Here is a 20227-nt window from a genome sequence, read left to right as displayed (position 1 = left end):
TGTTGCAGAAAGCTTGACATAGGAAAAGTGATCCAGTGACGGCAATAGCTAACTTCTTGAAAGCTTTATATTTCAGAATGTGGTAAACCTGGATGCTTCATACTTTGTATATAGATGCCTTGTGTAATGAAGTTTCTGTCAGTCACATGTCCAATGTTCTTGGCCCCATTTTCATGGTTCAGTGACCACTTGTAAAAAAAGTTCAGATTTTTTGTAATGTTAAATTCTCTCTTATTAAAAGTAATAGGATAACTATATTTCGTATGTGTGTACCTTGCAATGTTCTCATGCCTGTCAGACAGTTTTCACTTGACCTCGACCTCATTTCATGGACCAGTGAACAAGGTTAAGTTTTGGTGGTCAAGTCCATATCTCTATAAGCAATAGGTCTAGTATATTTGGTGTATGGAAGGACTGTAAGGTGTACATGTCCAGCTGGCAGGTGTCATCTGAACAAGGAATACTGATTTCTCAAAAATTGCTGAGACAGGGCTATGAATCAATCAAATTAAGGTCATCACTCAAGAAATTTTACAGTCGCCATCATGAGCTGATTGGCCGTTATGACAAAAGTGTGTCAGAAATCATATCTGATATTCTTCCTCAATCATAATAATCTTCCAACATTACTGAACTGACAAAGAAATAACACGATGGGTGCTGTATAAGGTGCAGGAAATGCTAAATAGATCCGGAGCACCTGATTTCACTCCCGGTTTTTAGTGGAGTTTGTGTTGTTTCTTAATTATTATTTATAACTGTTGAAGTAAATGTCCTTTGGTTTTGTGAGGATTTGTTTACACCTTGGTTTTGATTGTTATTGTCTCTGATCACCTTGACCTCATTTTCATGGTTCAGTGGTTATAGTTAAGTTTTTGTGTTTTGGTCTGTTTTTCTCATCCTCTATGCAACAGGTCTACTTTATTTGTTGTATGTAATGATTGTAGGTGAACATGTCTAGGGGTCAGACGTCATTTGACCGTGACCTTATTTTCATGGTTAAGTAGTCAAAGTTAAGTTTTTGAGTTTTGATCTTTTTATCTTATACTATATTCCATAGGTCAACTATATTTGGTGTATGGAAATATTTTATGATCTTTATGTCAGTTGCACAGGTTTCATTTGACCGTGACCTCATTTTTAAGGTTCATTGTTCAGTTTTAAATTTTTGTATTTTGGTCTGTTTTTCTTAAACTATTAAGCAATAGGTCAACTATATTTGTTGTATGGAAGAATTGTTAGCTGTACATGTCTGCCTGGCATTGTTCATCTGACCTTGACCTCATTTTTATTGTTTATAGGTCAATTTTTAGTTATCTTGGTTCAAGTGTGAGGTGTAGTGAAGCTTTATATTCAGGACTATCAACATTAGTTAAGGGTTATAATGATTTTTTTTTTCTAATATAGGATTTCGCTATATTTTTTCATAAATGAACTTTATTCTATACTTGAAAGAAAAATGAAATAAAAAATGGGGTCACCGTTCATTTAAGCTAAAATCTGCCTCTGGAAGAAGCATACATTTTTGTTAATGTCCTTTTTTTCTGTTGAACTAATAGGAGAAAAAGATGAAATATGGAAATAAAAAAATAACCTAATATAAGAAATCGCATAAATTTTACAATTATTTAGTTTATGTACAGTTTATTTGAAAACAATAATAAAAAATGTAGGTCACCGATGAGTTAAAAAAGATATTTCAAATTTAAGGCCAAAAAAATGGCATTTTTGCACCAAAGGGAGATAATTTGGAGCGTTTTCAATTTTTAAAGTCATCTGGGGCCAAACCAAATCATTTTTTTGGAATGTTTTTTTTACCATATCATAAAGTAACAACTAATAGTGTAATAAATAAAATTTGTAATGAAAAAATAAAGGTTTAATTTTTTGCTAAAATTTTTGTACCCACAAGCCACCTTAAGAAGGCGTTACATTTCAGTTTGTGCACTCTTGTTAAATTTTATGATATCATTTTACACAAACTGGCATCAGAGTGTTTCATTCTTGTCCTAAAATAAGAAGAAAAAAAAATATTTTAAACTACCTTTGCTTGTAAAAAAATCAGGTTATAATCGTTTGGAGAAAGTTTAACTTAAAAAAGGAAGGAGTATAGACCACTTTCGAGTTCATCCGTCACCGGAAAAAACTCGTCAATTATACGCGCCTTTATCATCGTCATTTGTGCGTTTAGGGGCGTCGTCACTTCCTTCCAATGTTGAGCGAGTGGTTGGAAAACTATAATTCTATATTGTACGAATAATTCGGCAAATTGAATTCTCAAAATTGACAATCAACACTGCTGTCATTAGGGAAATGTCAGGAAGTACCTACAGAGCAACAATTATTTCTAGTTTATCCTGCACAAAGACGATTACTAAGACGCTTGATGAACGTAAATAGTGCAGGGATACAGGCGAGCCCCTCTATCTGGTAAATGACGTCATAAAGGCGTGTATAATTGACGAGTTTTTGCCGGTGACGGATGAACTCGAAAGTGGTCTATTGTATTCAAACCAGTACAAAAAATGATCTATTCTCGTTCATCCCTTTCTAATAAATAATCCATATTGTATTATATTTTATCAGAAAGCAATGGAAAATGGTCAACCAGAGCTATCTTCATCCTCAACAGCAGTGCCATCTAGTGAGAATCCTACATCACCAGCAACACCCACAACTCCTGCTGCACCAGGTATGACAGCCATCTTTATAAAACACAAATTTTATAGCTTGAAAAGTTTTTGTCTTCCTTCTTCTCTTTTAGGGGCTTTATATTTGTTCTGTTTTAATTTTCTTTTTACAAGTATTAAAACAGAAAAGCAGGCTGTGTTTGTGACTAGGCTTGTCCAAGTCAGAGATTAAATCTAAAGCATAGGTAAATTCAGAATCATATGAAAGTCTTGTCACACAGGTCTTACAAATGTTTTAATATCTGTTAAAAATTGCAACCTGACTTTCTAAAAAGTTTGAGACAAATTTTTCAGAATACAACTTTTCCTTAAGAAATGATATATGATTGGTCAGCAATAATAAAGTATATAGATTAGATGCAAAATATTTCTTTCACATATGTATAGCCTTGACCTGAATTTAACTCAAACAGTAAGGTTAAATTAAATATTTAGGTTGAGATCTGTTCCTCAGTAGCTATACATAGTAGGTCAATAAAGTTACTGCAGTTGATTTGTCATAAGGAGTACATTTGTATCTTACTTACCGGTATATCATTGAGCACTCCATAGGTAAGCTTTTGTTTTTTGGGTTGGGGTATATTCATATTTAGCTATAATTAATAATAGGTCTTCAATATGAGGTCTGTGGATTAAAGTGAGGATTATTTGTCTGTCTGCCATATTTTATATGACCTTGACCTCATTTTCTTTCTGTAGTGTTAAGGTTATCTCAGTGCATTACCCTTTAAAAAAATTATGAGACATTTATGGGTCAATTCTTTTTTTTGATAATGAATCATCTAAATTATTATTGGAGTTAGTGACACATGTATTAGAGTTGTTTTTTGAAAATATAATTAATTTCTCCATGGATACTTTTGTGTGTGAGCTTTTAACACATTTGCTGATTTTTTTAATTCAAGAACTGATAGTTTGAGTGTAAACTGAATTTCATCCCTTTTTATTTTGGAGTAAGTGTCTACTAACTTTTACATTACTTACTTGTTATGCAGTTTATTTAAGAATTGAATGCTTCTTTTGGTAAATTTATTGGGGTGTAAAAGTGTTGACTGAAGTACATTTTGTATGAAGCGCAGAAGCACTTCATACTAAAAATGTGTGCACGGTCAACGCTTTTATAACCCTATAAAGTTACAAAAAGAAGCATTCAATACTTATAATTACATTTTTTTTGCTATGATCACGAAAATACGAATTTTATAATTTTTGTATTCTATTCACCAGTGCACTTTATTGTGGGACCACATGTTATTATGAATGAAAAGTTTTATTGACTGATACAATTGCTTACGGAATAACAAATGATGTGCTGTTAGCCAATCAAATTAAAGTATTATAATGAAACATACATCAAATTTAATTATATAATTCATTTTTTTTGTTCCATTTACTAATTAATAAATTGTTTGATTAAACAACCAGTATTCATGTTTTCAGAATCATCAAAGAGCTCCTGATCTAGGTACAATGTCATATGCATGTTTTCATAATAACATCTATTAAACTTTATTTTTGTGTGCATCAACTCTCTCTGTATAGCTTTTATTTTTTGATGGAGTGGGTTCTTTTACTGAATAATATTTTTTTCTTCTTTTTTACAAAGCTTTAAGCAATTATATTATCATATTATTTTACTCTAATTTTGTAGTTGTGCAAATTTTTATCCTATGATGATTGATGTTGCTGAGGGGTATTCAATTAACTAAAATTTCAGAAACAGCTTCTGAACTTGCCTAATTACAGTCCTACAAGTCTCTCTTTGTATTACCAAGATTACTCTACAACTGGGCCTTCCTCATATAAGTTAAGGTGGTATTTAACACTACAGGGAGACAACTCTGTAAAGTCAGCTAAACGTTTTAATTACGTTGTGTTGTAAAAGGAATATTAAGCTTCTCAATGATCAAAATTGATGTTTGTCAATTACTATATAACCAGTGTAATTTTTCTGACAAAATGGTTAGTTCAAATTTTTTTATATTTTAATATTTTTGTTAAAGGGTAAAAGTAAGTACTTTGACAAAATTTTATTAAAATTAAACGAGCCAAATTAATTTTAGTGAAAGTTTTGGGTTCCACCTTAAGAGATGAAAGATGACTTGTTTATTTGGAATGAGGCAAAACATATTTCAGTTTGCCCTGTATAAGAAGAGTGATATTAACTTAATCTGGGATCCAAAAAATTTCTAAACGTAAGAAAAATAAACTTTTCATAGTTATTTAAAATCATATGACATATATGATACTGTATTATGATTCAAAATGGAACAAACAAATTGCTGTGTTTCGTAATCCTAAATAAAGTTTGCACACTTCAAAAGTTAGAACTGTATACTGTAACGTGAGAAATTATTGCTAGATTTTTATCAAGGTCTAAAATGCAACTGGATGAGTATTACAATTACAATAAATGGTATTAGGATATCTGATACATATCATCTGTATTCAGTTATTCCTCAAATCACAAAAATTAACCTTATATTTTGGTTTGATACGTCGAAATCACAATTATTAACCTGATATTTTGGTTTGATATGTCAAAATCACAATAATTAACCTATTTTGGTTTGATACGTCAAAATCACAATATTTAACCTCATATTTTGGTTTGATACGTCAAAATCACAATAATTAACCTGATATTTTGGTTTGATATGTCAAATTCACAATAATTAACCTATTTTGGTTTGATACGTCAAAATCACAATATTTAACCTCATATTTTGGTTTGATACGTCAAAATCGCAATAATTAACCTCATATTTTGGTTTGATATGTCAAAATCGCAATAATTAAACTCATATTTTGGTTTGATATGTCATATTGCAATAATTAACCTCCTATTTTGGTTTGATACGTCAAAATCACAATATTTAACGTCAAATTTCAGTTTGATATGTCAAAATCGCAATAATTAACCTCATATTTCAGTTTGATATGTCAAAATCGCAATAATTAACCTCATATTTCAGTTTGATATGTCAAAATCACAATAATCAACCTCATATTTTGGTTTGATATGTCAAAATCGCAAAAAATCAACATCATATTTTGGTTTGATATGTCAAAATCGCAATAATTAACATCATATTTTGGTTTGATATGTCAAAATCGCAATAATTTCTGAATTGACAGGACTTGATGGAATAAATGTATATTAATCAATTGCTTTAGCTAGGCTTTGATGTCAGATTATACTTGAAATAGTTTTTCAAAATGTATAAATTGTAGTGTTTTGATATACTAATAATAGATCTTGGAGAAACTAATATGTTTTAGAAGAGCACTATTAACATCACCTGGGACCAAATAGATTTTCCAAAACATGCCTTTTCAAAGTTATTAAAAATAATATATTATTTTATTAGTATAATTGAGTAAAGAATCTTCTTAACATATATCTGTTCGTTGTACAATTTTTAAAAGGGATGTGCAGATAATAAAAAAAAGATACAATTTTCAACTTATAATACAGTTTTTCATCGTCAGATTTGTTTCAATGAAATGGAATAAAAAATTTGAATGAAACAGCCATCTGAGAGTAGTCAGAATACATCTATATATTATAAATGTACATTGTCAGAAAGTATAACTTTCCTTTGTACGAGCTTTAGAAACAGGAGAAAAGCGAGACTTGCAAAGCTTTTGTCTTGCTTTGTAGCAATTACAAAAACCTATGATATTTTTTGACAATTTACATTTATTGTTTTCTATCCTTCAATTTACATACGGCACATAAAGTTTTGATAGTTTAAATCTAAATCGTTGTCTCTTATTTTTCAAAGAAATAGTCAAAGTTTAAACATGGACTTTATTTATACCAACATGAACAGTTTCGCAAAAAAGAAATATTAACATTACTACATGCTCAGCATGCTAGGTATTGTTAACATGAGACTTTATTTTTATACTTTTAATAAAACAAAAAGTTATTTGTGATATTTGTAAAAGGTGGCTGATGAAGACTGTTTGATATCATTTCATAATCTTAAGACTGATCTCAGACACCTATTTTGATTCATAAATAATATCATATGATCAATAAAATTGTGGTAGTAAAATTTATTTTAACTTGATATCCTTCATAGAGATATCATATAACATTATTAATCTAAAATTTTAATTTGCCTTTTTTCTTCTATTTCAGCTCCTCCAGCTGCCCCTCCAGCACCTCCTGCCCCACCCCCTCCTGGTGCTCCACCACCCCCACCCCCTCCACCAGGGGCTCCAGCTGCCCCTCCTCCTCCCCCTCCACCATCTGGACCGGCAGCACCCCCACCTCCAGCATCCAATGAAAGAGGAGCTCTTCTTGGATCTATACAGAGTTTCAGTAAAGGTGGACTCAAGAAGGCAGTGACGGTAGATAAAAGTGCTCCAAAGGTTTAGGAGAAATACAGAGTAATCAGTATTGAAGACATTACCTACAAAGTATATTTATAGGTTGAATTTGGAATCCGTTAATTGATATGCATTGTAAAAATTTGTTTTATGCATTTATTTTTAAGCTTTATTTTGATGTTGTTAACTGTCTTTTCAATCAAATCAAATTGTTGTAAATCATGAAAGTAATTTTACTTGATCATTTAAATATATATTTCTCTATCAGTGTTGATTATAATCAGGGCATGGATGGATTCAGGATGGGGGGCATTAATTTAAATACTTTTCTATTGCTGTTATCCTTTTATTAAATATGATTAATTTCTAGGCCCTGATAAAACTCAGTGCTTGAAGTTCAAAATTTGTGCTGGAAACACCAAATGCAATAACTTGATTTGGTGAGTTGAGTGGGATACATAGCTATAAAGTTTTAGAACCTAAAGGACAGGAAGGTGAAAGGAAAAGAGGTAGCTGTATAAAAAAAAAAATAAGAGTGACAATTTACTATCAAAACTAATTGTAGTGATCACACAAAACCAACCATTTTCAGTTAGTTCTATTTGTATAAAATATGTGAAAATAATGTTTGTATATTGAAAAAGTATTTGAACTATTGTTATTATGTTTGTTTCCATATCCATATAATCAGGTATATTTACAAAGTGCTTATTGAAGAATACTTTTTTGAAAACTGTGTTAAGTTTTTGAATCTTATTGCATAATAATTATAAAAAAAATACTGTATGCTTTATTTTTCATGAAAATCATATATTATTGTAGATTGCATATATTATGATAAAGGGCCAATTGTCCTGTTAAAGGTAGTTTTAAAATCTCTTATGATATAAATACAGTGTATAAATGCCAAAAATTTGTGATAAGAATCATCATATGAGAGTTGTTTTATGTGAACTACTTGTTGATATGCATTTGTTTCAATTTATGTTATCCCAGCTTGTTTTACTCTAAAATATATTTCACTTCGCTTACATTTTGGGTCATTCATATTTAATATTAGTAGTATTATTTATGTTTAGAGCTAATGGTGTTTTCATTTCAGATTCAGTAGAGTTAAATTTCCTTTCATATGGTACCATCTGTAATGTATTGATAGAGGAATATCTAAGTGCGCTGTCAAAGTTAGGCACATTGTTTTCTGGTCTGGCTGTTTGTCTGTCAGCCCATCAATTATCAAGTAGTGTGTGGGGACAATTAGTTGTGTTACTAGTAAAAAAAAAAGGAATTGATAAATAATTTAAAAAAAAAGGAATTGATAAATAAATTTTAAAAAAAAGGAATTGATAAATAAATTTAAAAAAAAGGAATTGATAAATAAATTTAAAAAAAAGGAATTGATAAATAAATTTTAAAAAAAGGCTTGAAAAAAATTGATCAAGATAACCATTGTCTTAGTTTATGTGTTAAAGGAGCAATTAGTTTTCAAATCGATGCTTCAACATTTGTCATTATATTGAAAATAATACAAAAAATGTTTTGGTAACATCACTGAAAGGGAAATAGCTCTAACTGTACATAAATTTTAAAAGTTGGAAAAAGCTTTGCTATAAAATTTCAAACTGTTAAGTGTTTCTGTAAAACTGTGTTAACCTGTGATACATTGTATGTTATAGTGTAAGTAGTTTGAGAAAAAAATGAAATATTGTTTTTATGACTGTTTTGATTTACTGGAAATTATAAATAAACTGTCTGGCCTACCTTAATTATAAATTTATGGTAGTTTTGATAGCCAAATGATTGAGCTAAATAGAGCAATAAATATAATTATTAGGTTAGATTTTGTTATAATGTGAACTGCAACAGATAGAAATCGACCTTATGCTAATGAATATCATAACATCTGTTAAATTATTTCAGGTTGAAAATTCTAGGCACAGCTTGCAACTATTTCAAAATTGAAATGATACGAAAACCCTATAAATCAGTAAAAAAATCATTTTTATTTCGTATCTGAATACTGTAAATTCAGATATAATTGCAAGGTTATTATTATTGCAAAAAATGTGACAATGTTGTAAACGCAATAATTTAAACTCGCATTTTGAAATATTTTATATGAATTAAAAAGGATTTTACTCAAAATTGTAAAAATTACAATCTCATTTAAGTCTAAAATGACAAAATCGCAAAATAAATGCATGCAATAATTTCTGAATTTATAGTATTCCAAAATCCATCAAACACTTATAGGCCTACTTGTACATATGGACTTGCATAAAGTTGATTTCTATCCGCCACAGATCATATTTTATTGGTTTATAAGTCATGTTTGTGCCATATTTTACACTACTCATGTTTACTCAAAGAATTTCCTTAAGGTGGTACCTAACACTACACAGGGAGATAACTCTGTAAAGTCAGCTAAACGTTTAAATTATGTTGTGTTGTGATATTAAGCTTCTCACTGATTAAAATTGTTGTCAGTCAAACTGCTATATAACCAGTGTAATTTTTCTGACAATCGGTTGGTTAAACATTTTTGATTTTTTTATATTTTTGTTAAAGGGTCAAAGTAAATACTTTGATAAAATTTTATGAAAATTAAACTAGCCAAATGAGTTTTAGTGAAAGTGTTGGGTACCACCTTAACACAATTATAAACATAGTCTTTGTTTTACTTACTCATAAATGTTAGAGAAGTTGAAATGAATGTACTTGTTTAGTTTGTTTGTTGTCAACTTTAACTGTTTACACAAGTATCAAAGTGGTTAGGTTTATAATTTAAATCATGTCTATTTTTATGTTGCTGCAAGGTGTAAGCAGTTTCAGCTGTGCAGATGAAGAACAACATTGCAAGTGTTGTTTTAATGATATATAAGTGTTTTTCTTTGTATCATGAAATTGTTATCCTATTGATATCTCTTTTGAATTGTGTCATGTTTTGTCATGTCAGGGCCTTTTATATCTTACTATTTATTATGGGTTTACCTCATTGTTGAAGGCCATACAGTGCTGTATAGTTGTTTCCATCTCATTCATTGGTTATAAGGGGATAGTTTTTATATGACTATAAAAATGTTATGGTAGTGTATTGTCAGAAGACAGTTGGTTTGCGGACAATAACTTTAGTATAATTAAATTAAAATCTATTGAATTGAAACACAAGGTTTATATCTACAAAAGGAAGGTTGGGAATGATTTTGGGGGTTATAGTCCTAACAGTTTAGGAATTAGAGACCAAAAAGACCAAGAGGCCCAAAAAGACATTTTTCTAGTTTCCAGACAATAACATGTGTTTAAGTGTATGGATCTCACTGAAATTATACCGAAAGTTTCCATACCACAAAAGGATTGTTAGGATTGGGGGGTTGTGGCTCAAACCTAAGAATTAGGGGCAAAAAAGGGGGGGTGGAACGGAAAAACAAGGGTTTCTTGGTTAATGGAGGTAATCCAAATATATTGATTTAATTCGAACATATTACCTCCCTTAAACTGCTTTAAAATTTTGTTTATTTTTTCACATATGAGTTTACATTTTTTTTTGTATATAAAAAGGGGGGAGATACATTTTTGTTGTTGTCCAAAATAAAATAAAAAGGAGGGGGAGGTAAAAAAAATATTTTTAGGAGGGGGCAATTTGCAACAGCATAGTTAATTGCACAAAAGCAAATTGAGTATAAATTCAAATCATTTAACCAATTCTAGGTTCTTTGACAGTTATTCTGTGTCAAAAACCAATTATGTGTAAAATACTACAATCCAAATTCAGACTTGTTTCAAGCATGAATAGTGTGTCGTTTTTTGCCCCAACAGATCCTCCACTACCAATCTGATTCCGAGCAGGCCAAGGATTTGCCTTTATTACTAGACAAAAATGTATTTTTTTTGGGGGGGGGGACATCCTTCATAGGCAAGTGTGTAGTTTTTGTCTCGCTTGATGGAGTCAAATAGCGAGACATAGGTAAACTGTTTCCGGCGTCAGCGGCGGTTGTGTCAACAATGGTATTAGTTTGTGATTAGGTCTAGTTCATGTTGCACCACTATTGGTAGGTCAAAGATATTTGATATGCAGTTGAATAAGTATTGGCATATCTCATTTCCATGGAGATTATTTGGCCCTGCCCCCTCAGTTATGGTCTTTTGACTTTGAAATTTTTGCTTAGGTTTCATGTAATAGCTTTTGATTAGGTTGGTTTATTGGAAACCACAAGTGGTAGGTAAATGATATTTGGTATGCAGTTGTATTAGCATTGGCATATCTCATCACCATGGAGATTATTTTACCCAGCCCCCTCAGTTATTGATTATTGACTTAGAAATTTTGCTTAGTTGACATGTAATAGTCTATTACATATTGGTTTGTGTTTAACTTTGTATAAAGGGAATTACTTATAAAATGATAAGTCATTGGTATTTTGTTTGCAGCTGTATTAGCATTGGCACATCTCATTTCCATGAAGATTGTTTAGCCATGTTTCTTCAGTCATGTTTCTTTGACTTTGAATATTTGCAAAACTTACATCTTAAGGTGGTACCCAACACTACAGGGAGATAACTCTGTAAAGTCAGCTAAACGTTTTAATTACGTTGTGTTTTAAAGGGAACAATAAGCTTCTCAAAGATCAAAATTGGTGTTTGTCAAACTGCTATTTAACCAGTGTTATTTTTCTGACAAAATGGTTGGTTCAAAATTTTTGAAATTTTTATATTTTTGTTAAAGGGTCAAAGTAAATACGTTGTCCAAATTTTATCAAAATTAAACGAGCCAAATTAATTTTAGTGAAAGTGTTGGGTACCACCTTAAAGTGTTTCTATTTTAATTTCAACATTTGCATTATCGAAATTACAAAACAGAGAGACATATCTCTGTAATAAGACTTTTTTGTAAGACTTTTAATTACTGGCAGAAGAAAGTCTTAAGATCCTGTCCTAAAAGATTGACTTAGAGTATAAACTTGATATGCTGGGTTTTTTTTTTATTCAGATCATTAAATTTCATTGGTATTTTTAGACATGATGTTTACATTATTGGATAAAATATAACTATTTAATGACCTCAAAAATCATATAAACCCCATTATTAATTAAATGACTTTAGCATTCAGTCTAAGTGTGAAATGTTAGCTTTTTAAACCAACAAATTCTGAAAAGAACTTTAAATTTTGTTTTATTATTCTGTAATTAAATACAAAATACTTGATATGGTGTCAGGGTAAAGTCTGTGGAAGAGATTTTAAAATCAATGTAAAAAAATATATGCTCAATATGATTAAAGTTTCTTTTCTTTAAAATCAATTTTAATTCAAAGAGGACTAGAGATAGATATTTAAATTTTATTTTAGTTTAGAATAATAATATTAAAGAAATTAAAATTCCGGGATGAATATTTTGAATAGGCCACTTTTTATGTCAGAAAAAAAATCATCAAATTTTGGTCAATTATTCCAATATATATATAATATAGATAGATAGGTCTGTTGTTTTGTGTGTTTATGATTTGGGGAGCGATGGTGATGTCAGGGGGTGAGTAATGAAAAGAGAAACAGTACCACTATAATACCCATTTATTTTACAGACTTGTATACACATATGTTAAACCTAAGATTGAAAGAAATACTGCCATTAATATTTTTGTTGTAGAATAGCTGAGGTCTGATTGAGTGTAAAATGTCTTTAAAGACACATATATAGCATCAGAGTTTGATAAAATCAAAGAATACAAAACCACAGAATATCAAGAGATTTTAAAGTCATGTATACTCATCATCATAAAGAACAAATGTTTGTCTTTTGTGATTTCTTATGTTTAAGTGCAATATGATTTGTGTTTTAACCAGATTGTTTTTATTCATTAACCATGATTGTTAAACTGATGTATATGTGATAAATAAAGGCAACTATCATTACCTATTAGTTTATTATTTTATTCATGGTCATGTTGATTAAAGTTCGATATATCAGTTATCTCCCTTGTTGTATGGCAGTTTGTTGAACTGATGTATATGTGTTAAATAAAGGCAACTACCATACCTATTAGTTTATTATTTTATTCAAGGTCATGTTGATTAAAGTTCGAATTTAGTTGTCAGGCTGGATTGTTAAATTTCAATAATGAACAACTATACATTAACTTAAGTATAAATACATACAAACTAAATAATGTTGGAGGTATAACTAATATACGTCCTTGTGTTGGATAATTACTTTTGTAACTTCTGCTGTATGTTCACTTTGTAGATCTTGTCAGTGATAAAATCTTGTCAGCTTTTAGTCCTTATCACTTTACTTTGATTTTATTTTGCTAATCCAGTATTCTGGAGAACTATCCCAGGTTGCTTTGTTATCTGGTATTGTGGATTTGCTGGTGGATTTGTTGGTGGGAATATTTATTTTCTCCCATACAATAGAATTGTTTCTCTAAAATTCTTTTCAGATTAAGGTTTCAAGTTCAAGTATGTCCCTCAAAAACAAATTAATAAAATAAGGAGTTTTAATTATTGCAAATGTGACAGCTACAGACATGTCATTGACTGGCATAGGGCTTTTTGCAGGCATGTTGTATTTAAAGCTATAAAGATTCAGCGATATAAAATGATTAACAATTCAAAAGAGAAAAAAAAGTCTGACATTAGCTACATGTATTATGACATGAAATCAATTAACATGAATGATTAAGATTGTGTTGTCTCTCTAGCTAGGAATGTAGAATGGTTCAGAGTGAGGGGGAGGACAGGGGGGTACCCTTCTCCCTTCTCCCACCTTTCTTCTCCTTTCTCCTACCCCTGTTCTCCTTTCTCCCATTAGAATAAAACATCTCCTTTTGAGATATTTTTTCTTGATATATTAGATCATTTTTTAAAAGGAGAGATATTTTATTTTTTCTCCTTTCTCCAACTTTTTCTCCTTTCTCCCAACCTTCCTCTCCTTTCTCCTACCCCTGTCTCCCTTACCCCTGTCCTCCCCCTCCAGAGTGTGGTGAATAGGGATGCTAATGAGTATTCGGGTGGCAGCCGCACTTTTAAACTATTGGTATAAAGTCACTCATTTCAGAAGGTAGAATACGTGGATAATTCATATGTGTATAGAGATTTCGTCCTGCATCACTTGAGTGATTGGTCAAAGTACCTTTTTCGAGTGATGACATGCGGCATGGTTACCCCATGACACATTTAAGATCAAGTTAGAATTTTGGTCCAATACAATGATTTTTTAACCAGTAGGGGACTATGTATTACCATACAATGCTCAGAGAATGCTTGCTGTAATCACTATTACTACAATCATGAAAAACTGCAGTCGTTGTGCAATGTTGTCTTATTTGGGGAAGACAAGAGATTGGACTGAAATTGAAATGTAAAAATAAAAAAAAATATGAAAAGTATAAGTTTACTGAAGCCTATTTACGGGCGGCAGTTGAAGGAATGATAACCATCAAATCAACATTTTTTCAAACAGTGCTAGAATTAGAAACGTTATTTTCTATTTGAAAAACAATATAATCGACTGTCAACCTCCTTACTCAAAAACAATATAAACTACATTTTGAAAATCGATGGTCTAAAGTTATGTTGACCTATTAATGTTTTTGTCGAGGGACATGTTTTGACATAGGGATAGTGATCCGGCGGCGACGGCGGTGTTAGCTCACTTCCTAAAAGTTTTATATTTTAGAAGGTGGAAGACCTGGATGCTTCATACTTTGTATATAGATGCCTCATGTTACGAAGTTTCGATCAGTCATATGTTCAATGTCCTTGACCCCATTTTCATGGTTCAGTGACCACTTGAAAAAAAAGTTCAGATTTTTTGTAATGTTGAATTCTCTCTTATTATAAGTAATTGGATAATTATATTTAGTATGTGCGTACACTTGAACTTAACCTCATTTCATGGATCAGTAAACAAGGTTAAGTTTTGGTGGTCAAGTTCATAACTCAGATACTATAACGGCAATAGATATTCGGTGTATAGAAGGACTGCAAGGTGCACATGTCCAACTGGCATGTGTCATCTGACCGTGACCTCATTTTCATGGTTCAGTGGTAAGTTTTTGTGTTTTGGTCTGTTTTTCTTATACTGTATGCAATAGGTCTACTTTATTTGGTGCATGGGATCATTTTAAGGTGAACATGTTTAGCTGGCAGGTGTCATCTGACCTTGACCTCATTTTCATGGTTCAGTGGTCAAATTTAAGTTTTTGAGTTTTTGAGTTTTGGTCTTTTTTTCTTGTTCTATATGCAATAGGTCAACTATATTTGATTTATGGTAATATTTAATGATCTATATGTTAGTCGTCCAGGTTTTGACCTTGAACTCCTTTTTACGGTTCATTGCTCAGTGTTAAGTTTTTGTGTTTTGGTCTGTTTTTTTCAATCTATAAGCAATAGGTCAACGTTATTTGTTGTATGGAAGAATTGTTAGCTACATACATGTCTGCCTGGCATTGTCCATCTGACCTTGACCTCATTTTTATATGGTTCATTGTTCAATGTTTAGTTGTCTTGGTTAATGTTAAATTTATGTGACAGTTGTAATAAAGCTTTATATTTAGGACTATCAACATAATATCAATGATAAGTTAAGATTATAAGGCGAGACATTTCAGCGTGTGCACTCTTGTTTGTCTTCGTTGCTGGGCTTTGACGGTTCAGATTTGTTTGATTATTTACAGACTCAACTCTAGTTTCTATTTTTTATCCAGTGTTGCTGTGCGTATAGAAAAAAACGTATCCAATTGGATGTAACAATACAGTTTAGTCTAAGTTTCAGGATTAAAACAGTACATACTAATAGTTTAATGATTTAATCTATTCGGGATTTTCCTTTATTCTTGGTGCATGGAGCTAATTAAGTTGTCTCAACAGTTATTGTAAAATTATAAAGTTTCAAAAATGAAAAAAAAAGATCTGACCAATTACTTAGATAAATTTTAATTCGTCTTAAGGGATCATGGTTTAACAAATTTATTACGTCTTTTTTAAATACACATGTATATCAGTAAAATATAGGTTTGATAAAGATAAGATAAAGGGGATTATATATATGATAAAAGGCTGATTTAAAACCAGATAATGGTTACCGATCAGCAAAGAAACAGAACAAAAGTCAAATTTAATAATGGCACCAGATATTCATGTCAAACAGATAAAATAACAGTTTAAACAGATTAAACTAATTAATTCGTTAAGTCGACACATTTACTCAAATCTGCCATTGTGGGATCAACAATTTTATTTATTTTTCTCACCAGACCCTACATAATTTTTATGCTTAAGGCCAAACTGAGTTCGAATTTTCTCGTTTGGCTACCTATGTATTGTTGGCAACAAAAGTTGATCTATTTATTATAAATCTCTTTGTACGTTATTTCAATGTCACCTCAGAACAATGTTTCACTCAGTTATGTCTGAGCGCAGCTGGCAGTCGCTCACAAATAAAGACAGACCAGAAAGTGACAAAAAAAGAACAACGAAAGCGATGTTCTTTTAACTTATTGCTTATTTTCAAGAAAAAAATAACCAGTTGGTCTCAGCTGAATCCCCTCAATATCCATAAGCTCTTTAAAGGTGGATTCTAATTTTGTGAAAGATTTCTAGATATTAACCAACCTCTTTATATGAAAAAAAGAAGGCTTTCAAATTGACAGATGGAGGCATAGTTACACAGGCACTTGTATCTATCCATGCGAAGGTCGACTATTCATATAAATAGAATACCATGTGAATGGGAATCCTTCAGTAATTGAAGGACAATTAGAATGCAACGTATAGCTGATATATAAAATCTACATCCTTGCAAAACTCAATTCGTTTTTATTCATGTCGGTTTGTTTTTTTTGTTTTTTTTTCACATTGTGAGTTTTAATGTTCCTCTGGTATCTTTTGCCTCTCTTTTAGATTCAGAGTCGAGCATTCAGCTCTCTGGTGATACGATTAATAAAGCACTGGTTGACAACGTGATGATGGCAATTATTATTGGATTCGCTCATTTCTGCAGGATATGCAAACCCGACTGCTATGGTCATGGCAGCAATGTTTTATCGGTCTTGCCATTTCCCCCGAAATGTCCGTGTGGAGTTGTATTCGAATCCATTACTGGAACTATAAAGTGTGTTTCATAGAAATTTATAGCTTTGTACATTCAACTTTAGCTTTAAATATTCATTTGTGAGAAATATAAGTCATAAATCAAACATCAAATATATAAACGGTAACTTTAATATTTTAATACAATGTCATTTAAAAGTCATAATTTAAGACGATAAAAAAATATGCAAAACTATTATAGACGGTCCCGATATTTTTCTAAAATTTTTGACTGAGTATATTAAAACTGGTTATCGAAATATAATTCGCGCTGCGTTTCTGAGCCTTTTACAATCAATCATCTCGAAACGTTCTTTTGGAATATCGTTTGTAATATTTGCCAAAATTAGTTACAATTACAGGCACGGGAAAAGAGAGAGCTAAAATCCCGCACAAAACTGCTAACGTACCAACGAGTTTACCAGCGGGAGTTAGTGGATACATATCACCGTACCCAACTGTAGTCAGTGTCACAACCGCCCACCAGAAGGCGCTTGGTATACTGTCAAAATGTGAATCTTCGCCTCCTAGTTCGGCATAATATATAGCACCCGAAAATATCACTATACATATTCCAAGAAATACAGAAAGCATGAATAGTTCCTTCCAACTTGTTGATAAAGTTTTCCCTAGAAGTTGCAGTCCAACCGAATGTTTGCCGAGCTTTAGAATACGGGTAACACGTAAAATTCGTATAACGGAAATAGCACCTGTATTCTGTGCAACCCCACAATCATTTGTTATTAAAAATAATGTGATGAATAAAATGAACGGTAATATTGCAGCAAGGTCAATCCAGTTCAGAGTGTTTTTTAAAAATTGTACCTTAGATGGACACACTATAAAACGCAATAACAATTCCAAAATAAACCATGTCATGCAAAAGGCTTCAATCACAAACAGAGGGTGCTTGAAATTTGGCACATTTATGTATGCGGTTTCGTTCTTTATTTCAACCGACACGTTCATACAAACACAGTTTTTAAACATCGGCAATGTCTCTATACAAAAGGTTACTATGGAAACTGTTACGAACAGAACAGACAAGACAACCATTACTTTGGCGCCAACAGAACTATTTGGATATTCCAGCAAGAGCCATAACTTAGCCTGTAAATTTCCAGATGGCAAAAGTGGCTCTGTTTCCTCTGGTGGGAACCCTTCCTTCTCTTTATAAGCTTCAACAATTTCTTCATCGAGTTCATAAAATTTAATTTCTTGCAAGAACACATCGGATGGTACCTCTGGTGGTCGTTTCAGACGCCCACCACTCTGATAAAAGTAGAGAATAGACTGAAATGTCAATCTATGGCGATCAAAGAAAAATTCATTTCTTTTTTTGTCCCAGTAAAAGCATCTTTTGGTTCTATCCCCAAGTAAAGTGTTTGGGTATCTATTCAGTGTTTTGATTTGGGTTTCAAATTTCAGTCCACTTACATTTATAATAATACGTCGGCATTCCTCGTCAGTACACATGTGAATATCACTATCCGTTTCTTCGCTGAATCCACTTGCAGCTTTTTCGATGTCGCCAAGAAAACAAATTTCTTCTCCCATATCTTTAACACATCCGCTATCGTGATCCATTTTGTGTGTTCATACTTGTTAAGTAGACAATTCACCTGACAATTATTACCTGCTATATCCTCAGTATATATTGTATGATAAAAGTGTGTTCACCCACCCATGATTAAAGATAGGATAGCAAACAAGTTGGGGTTTTCTTATCCCGGTAAAATATTTCAAACAAATATTTTTAGTTCGTCTTATAACGAGATATACAATTATATTTAAATGTTTTGAATTCAAATACGTGTAAAGGTATAAAAATACAGAATTGTACAAAATTAATTGCTTCAGTGTATTCACTCGTATAATCCTTTTTTGTAGTTCATTTAATTAAGCTTTTCAAGGCCGGTTTTCTTTAAAGGTATATAATCTTCTATTTAATAAAAATAAAACAAGATTTTGTTTGTTGTTTCAATCATTTGTATCAACAGATTTAAAAGATAATATTTCCCGATTGTTGGTCAGTAGGTTCGTTTAATTGTGAAAAACAAGAAATCAGACAGAAATTCCGACCACTGATGCATTATTGGCTTGCAAGTCAAAATCGACTTATATTGATGCACTGGCTTACCTTTCAATTTGTATTTTATCATAGTTTATATAACGGCTGTATATATTCATAATTATAACCGGGTAACATACCCATCGGCCAGTTTGGACGATTTGTTGCATGCTTTAGCGTGCTGGACGTGTGCACCCTAACATTCGCAAAGCATCGGTTCTCTTTAGCTTGTTTAGAATGTTTAGATAATTTTACCTAAAAAAAGAATCGGGTCTCTCCGCTCAGACAATTCTTAAGTTTGCAACCCACTAACTGAAATAAAATCCTGGATAAGCCCTGGATTTTACTATATTGAGATTACCAATATCTTAGCCATTTACTATATTGAGATTACCAATATCTTAGCTATCTACTATATTGAGATTACCAATATCTTAGCTATCTACTATATTGAGATAACCAATATCGTAGCTATTTACCATATTGAGATTATCAATATCGTAGCTATTTACTATATTGAGAATACCAATATCTTAGCTATTTACTATATTGAGATTACCAATATCTTAGCTATTTACTAAATTGAGATTACCAATATCTTAGCTATTTACTATATTGAGATTACCAATATCTTAGCTATTTACTATATTGAGATTACCAATATCTTAGCTATTTACTATATTGAGATTACCAATATCTTAGCTATTCATTAAATGTGAGAACTATATCGGGAAGAGAACACTCAACATAATATAAGTTAAAGATAAATGACTCTTTCACACAATAAACCCCTAAATTAAGAAAGAACTCATACAGACTTGTTCATTACTTACCTCACATTTTTCAACGATTCGATAATTCAATTATCAAAATTTGCTTGAAATCGAAATGAATTCATTAAATTTTGGGACTCTTAAATCGCCATTGGTTAAAATTTCCTTATATTCTTAATTTATTTTTCAGAGTGTTTCCGCAAGAAATCAAATTATATGCTCACGATGAAGAAATTGTGTGAGTCGGTAAGTTCATAAACATTTGTC

The 20227-nt window shown here is 31.4% G+C and overlaps 2 protein-coding genes across 3 annotated transcripts in view; one reads left to right on the top strand and one right to left on the bottom strand.

Annotated features, from left to right (window-relative positions):
* LOC134723655 (PX domain-containing protein kinase-like protein) overlaps positions 1-12937 on the top strand; it is a 34409-nt gene extending 21472 nt beyond the window's left edge. Inside the window, exons 13-15 of one of the 2 annotated variants that reach the window (XM_063587223.1) lie at positions 2587-2692; positions 4131-4155; positions 6841-6968. In XM_063587223.1, the coding sequence (XP_063443293.1) occupies positions 2587-2692; positions 4131-4150 (126 nt within the window). In that variant the 3' untranslated portion in view covers positions 4151-4155; positions 6841-6968. Of the gene's footprint in view, positions 1-2586; positions 2693-4130; positions 4156-6840 lie in introns of both variants that reach the window. The other variant, XM_063587218.1, reaches the window with a different exon arrangement.
* Positions 12938-17225: 4288 nt separating this feature from the next.
* LOC134723645 (potassium voltage-gated channel subfamily A member 1-like) lies at positions 17226-18963 on the bottom strand. Its single transcript, XM_063587208.1, has one exon. The coding sequence runs from the start codon at positions 18701-18703 to the stop codon at positions 17411-17413; it is 1293 nt and encodes a 430-aa protein (XP_063443278.1). The 5' UTR covers positions 18704-18963; the 3' UTR covers positions 17226-17410.
* Positions 18964-20227: the final 1264 nt, after the last annotated feature.

Source organism: Mytilus trossulus, chromosome 1, assembly GCF_036588685.1.
Source record: "Mytilus trossulus isolate FHL-02 chromosome 1, PNRI_Mtr1.1.1.hap1, whole genome shotgun sequence".
NCBI lineage: Eukaryota > Metazoa > Mollusca > Bivalvia > Mytilida > Mytilidae > Mytilus > Mytilus trossulus.
Note: the sequence above shows the minus strand (reverse complement) of the source record. Positions and strands in the feature narration are given on the sequence as shown.

Coding starts and splice junctions, on each gene's coding strand:
- LOC134723645 (XM_063587208.1), bottom strand. CDS start 18,703: ATGGATCACGATAGCGGATGTGTTAAAGATATGGGAGAAGAAATTTGT.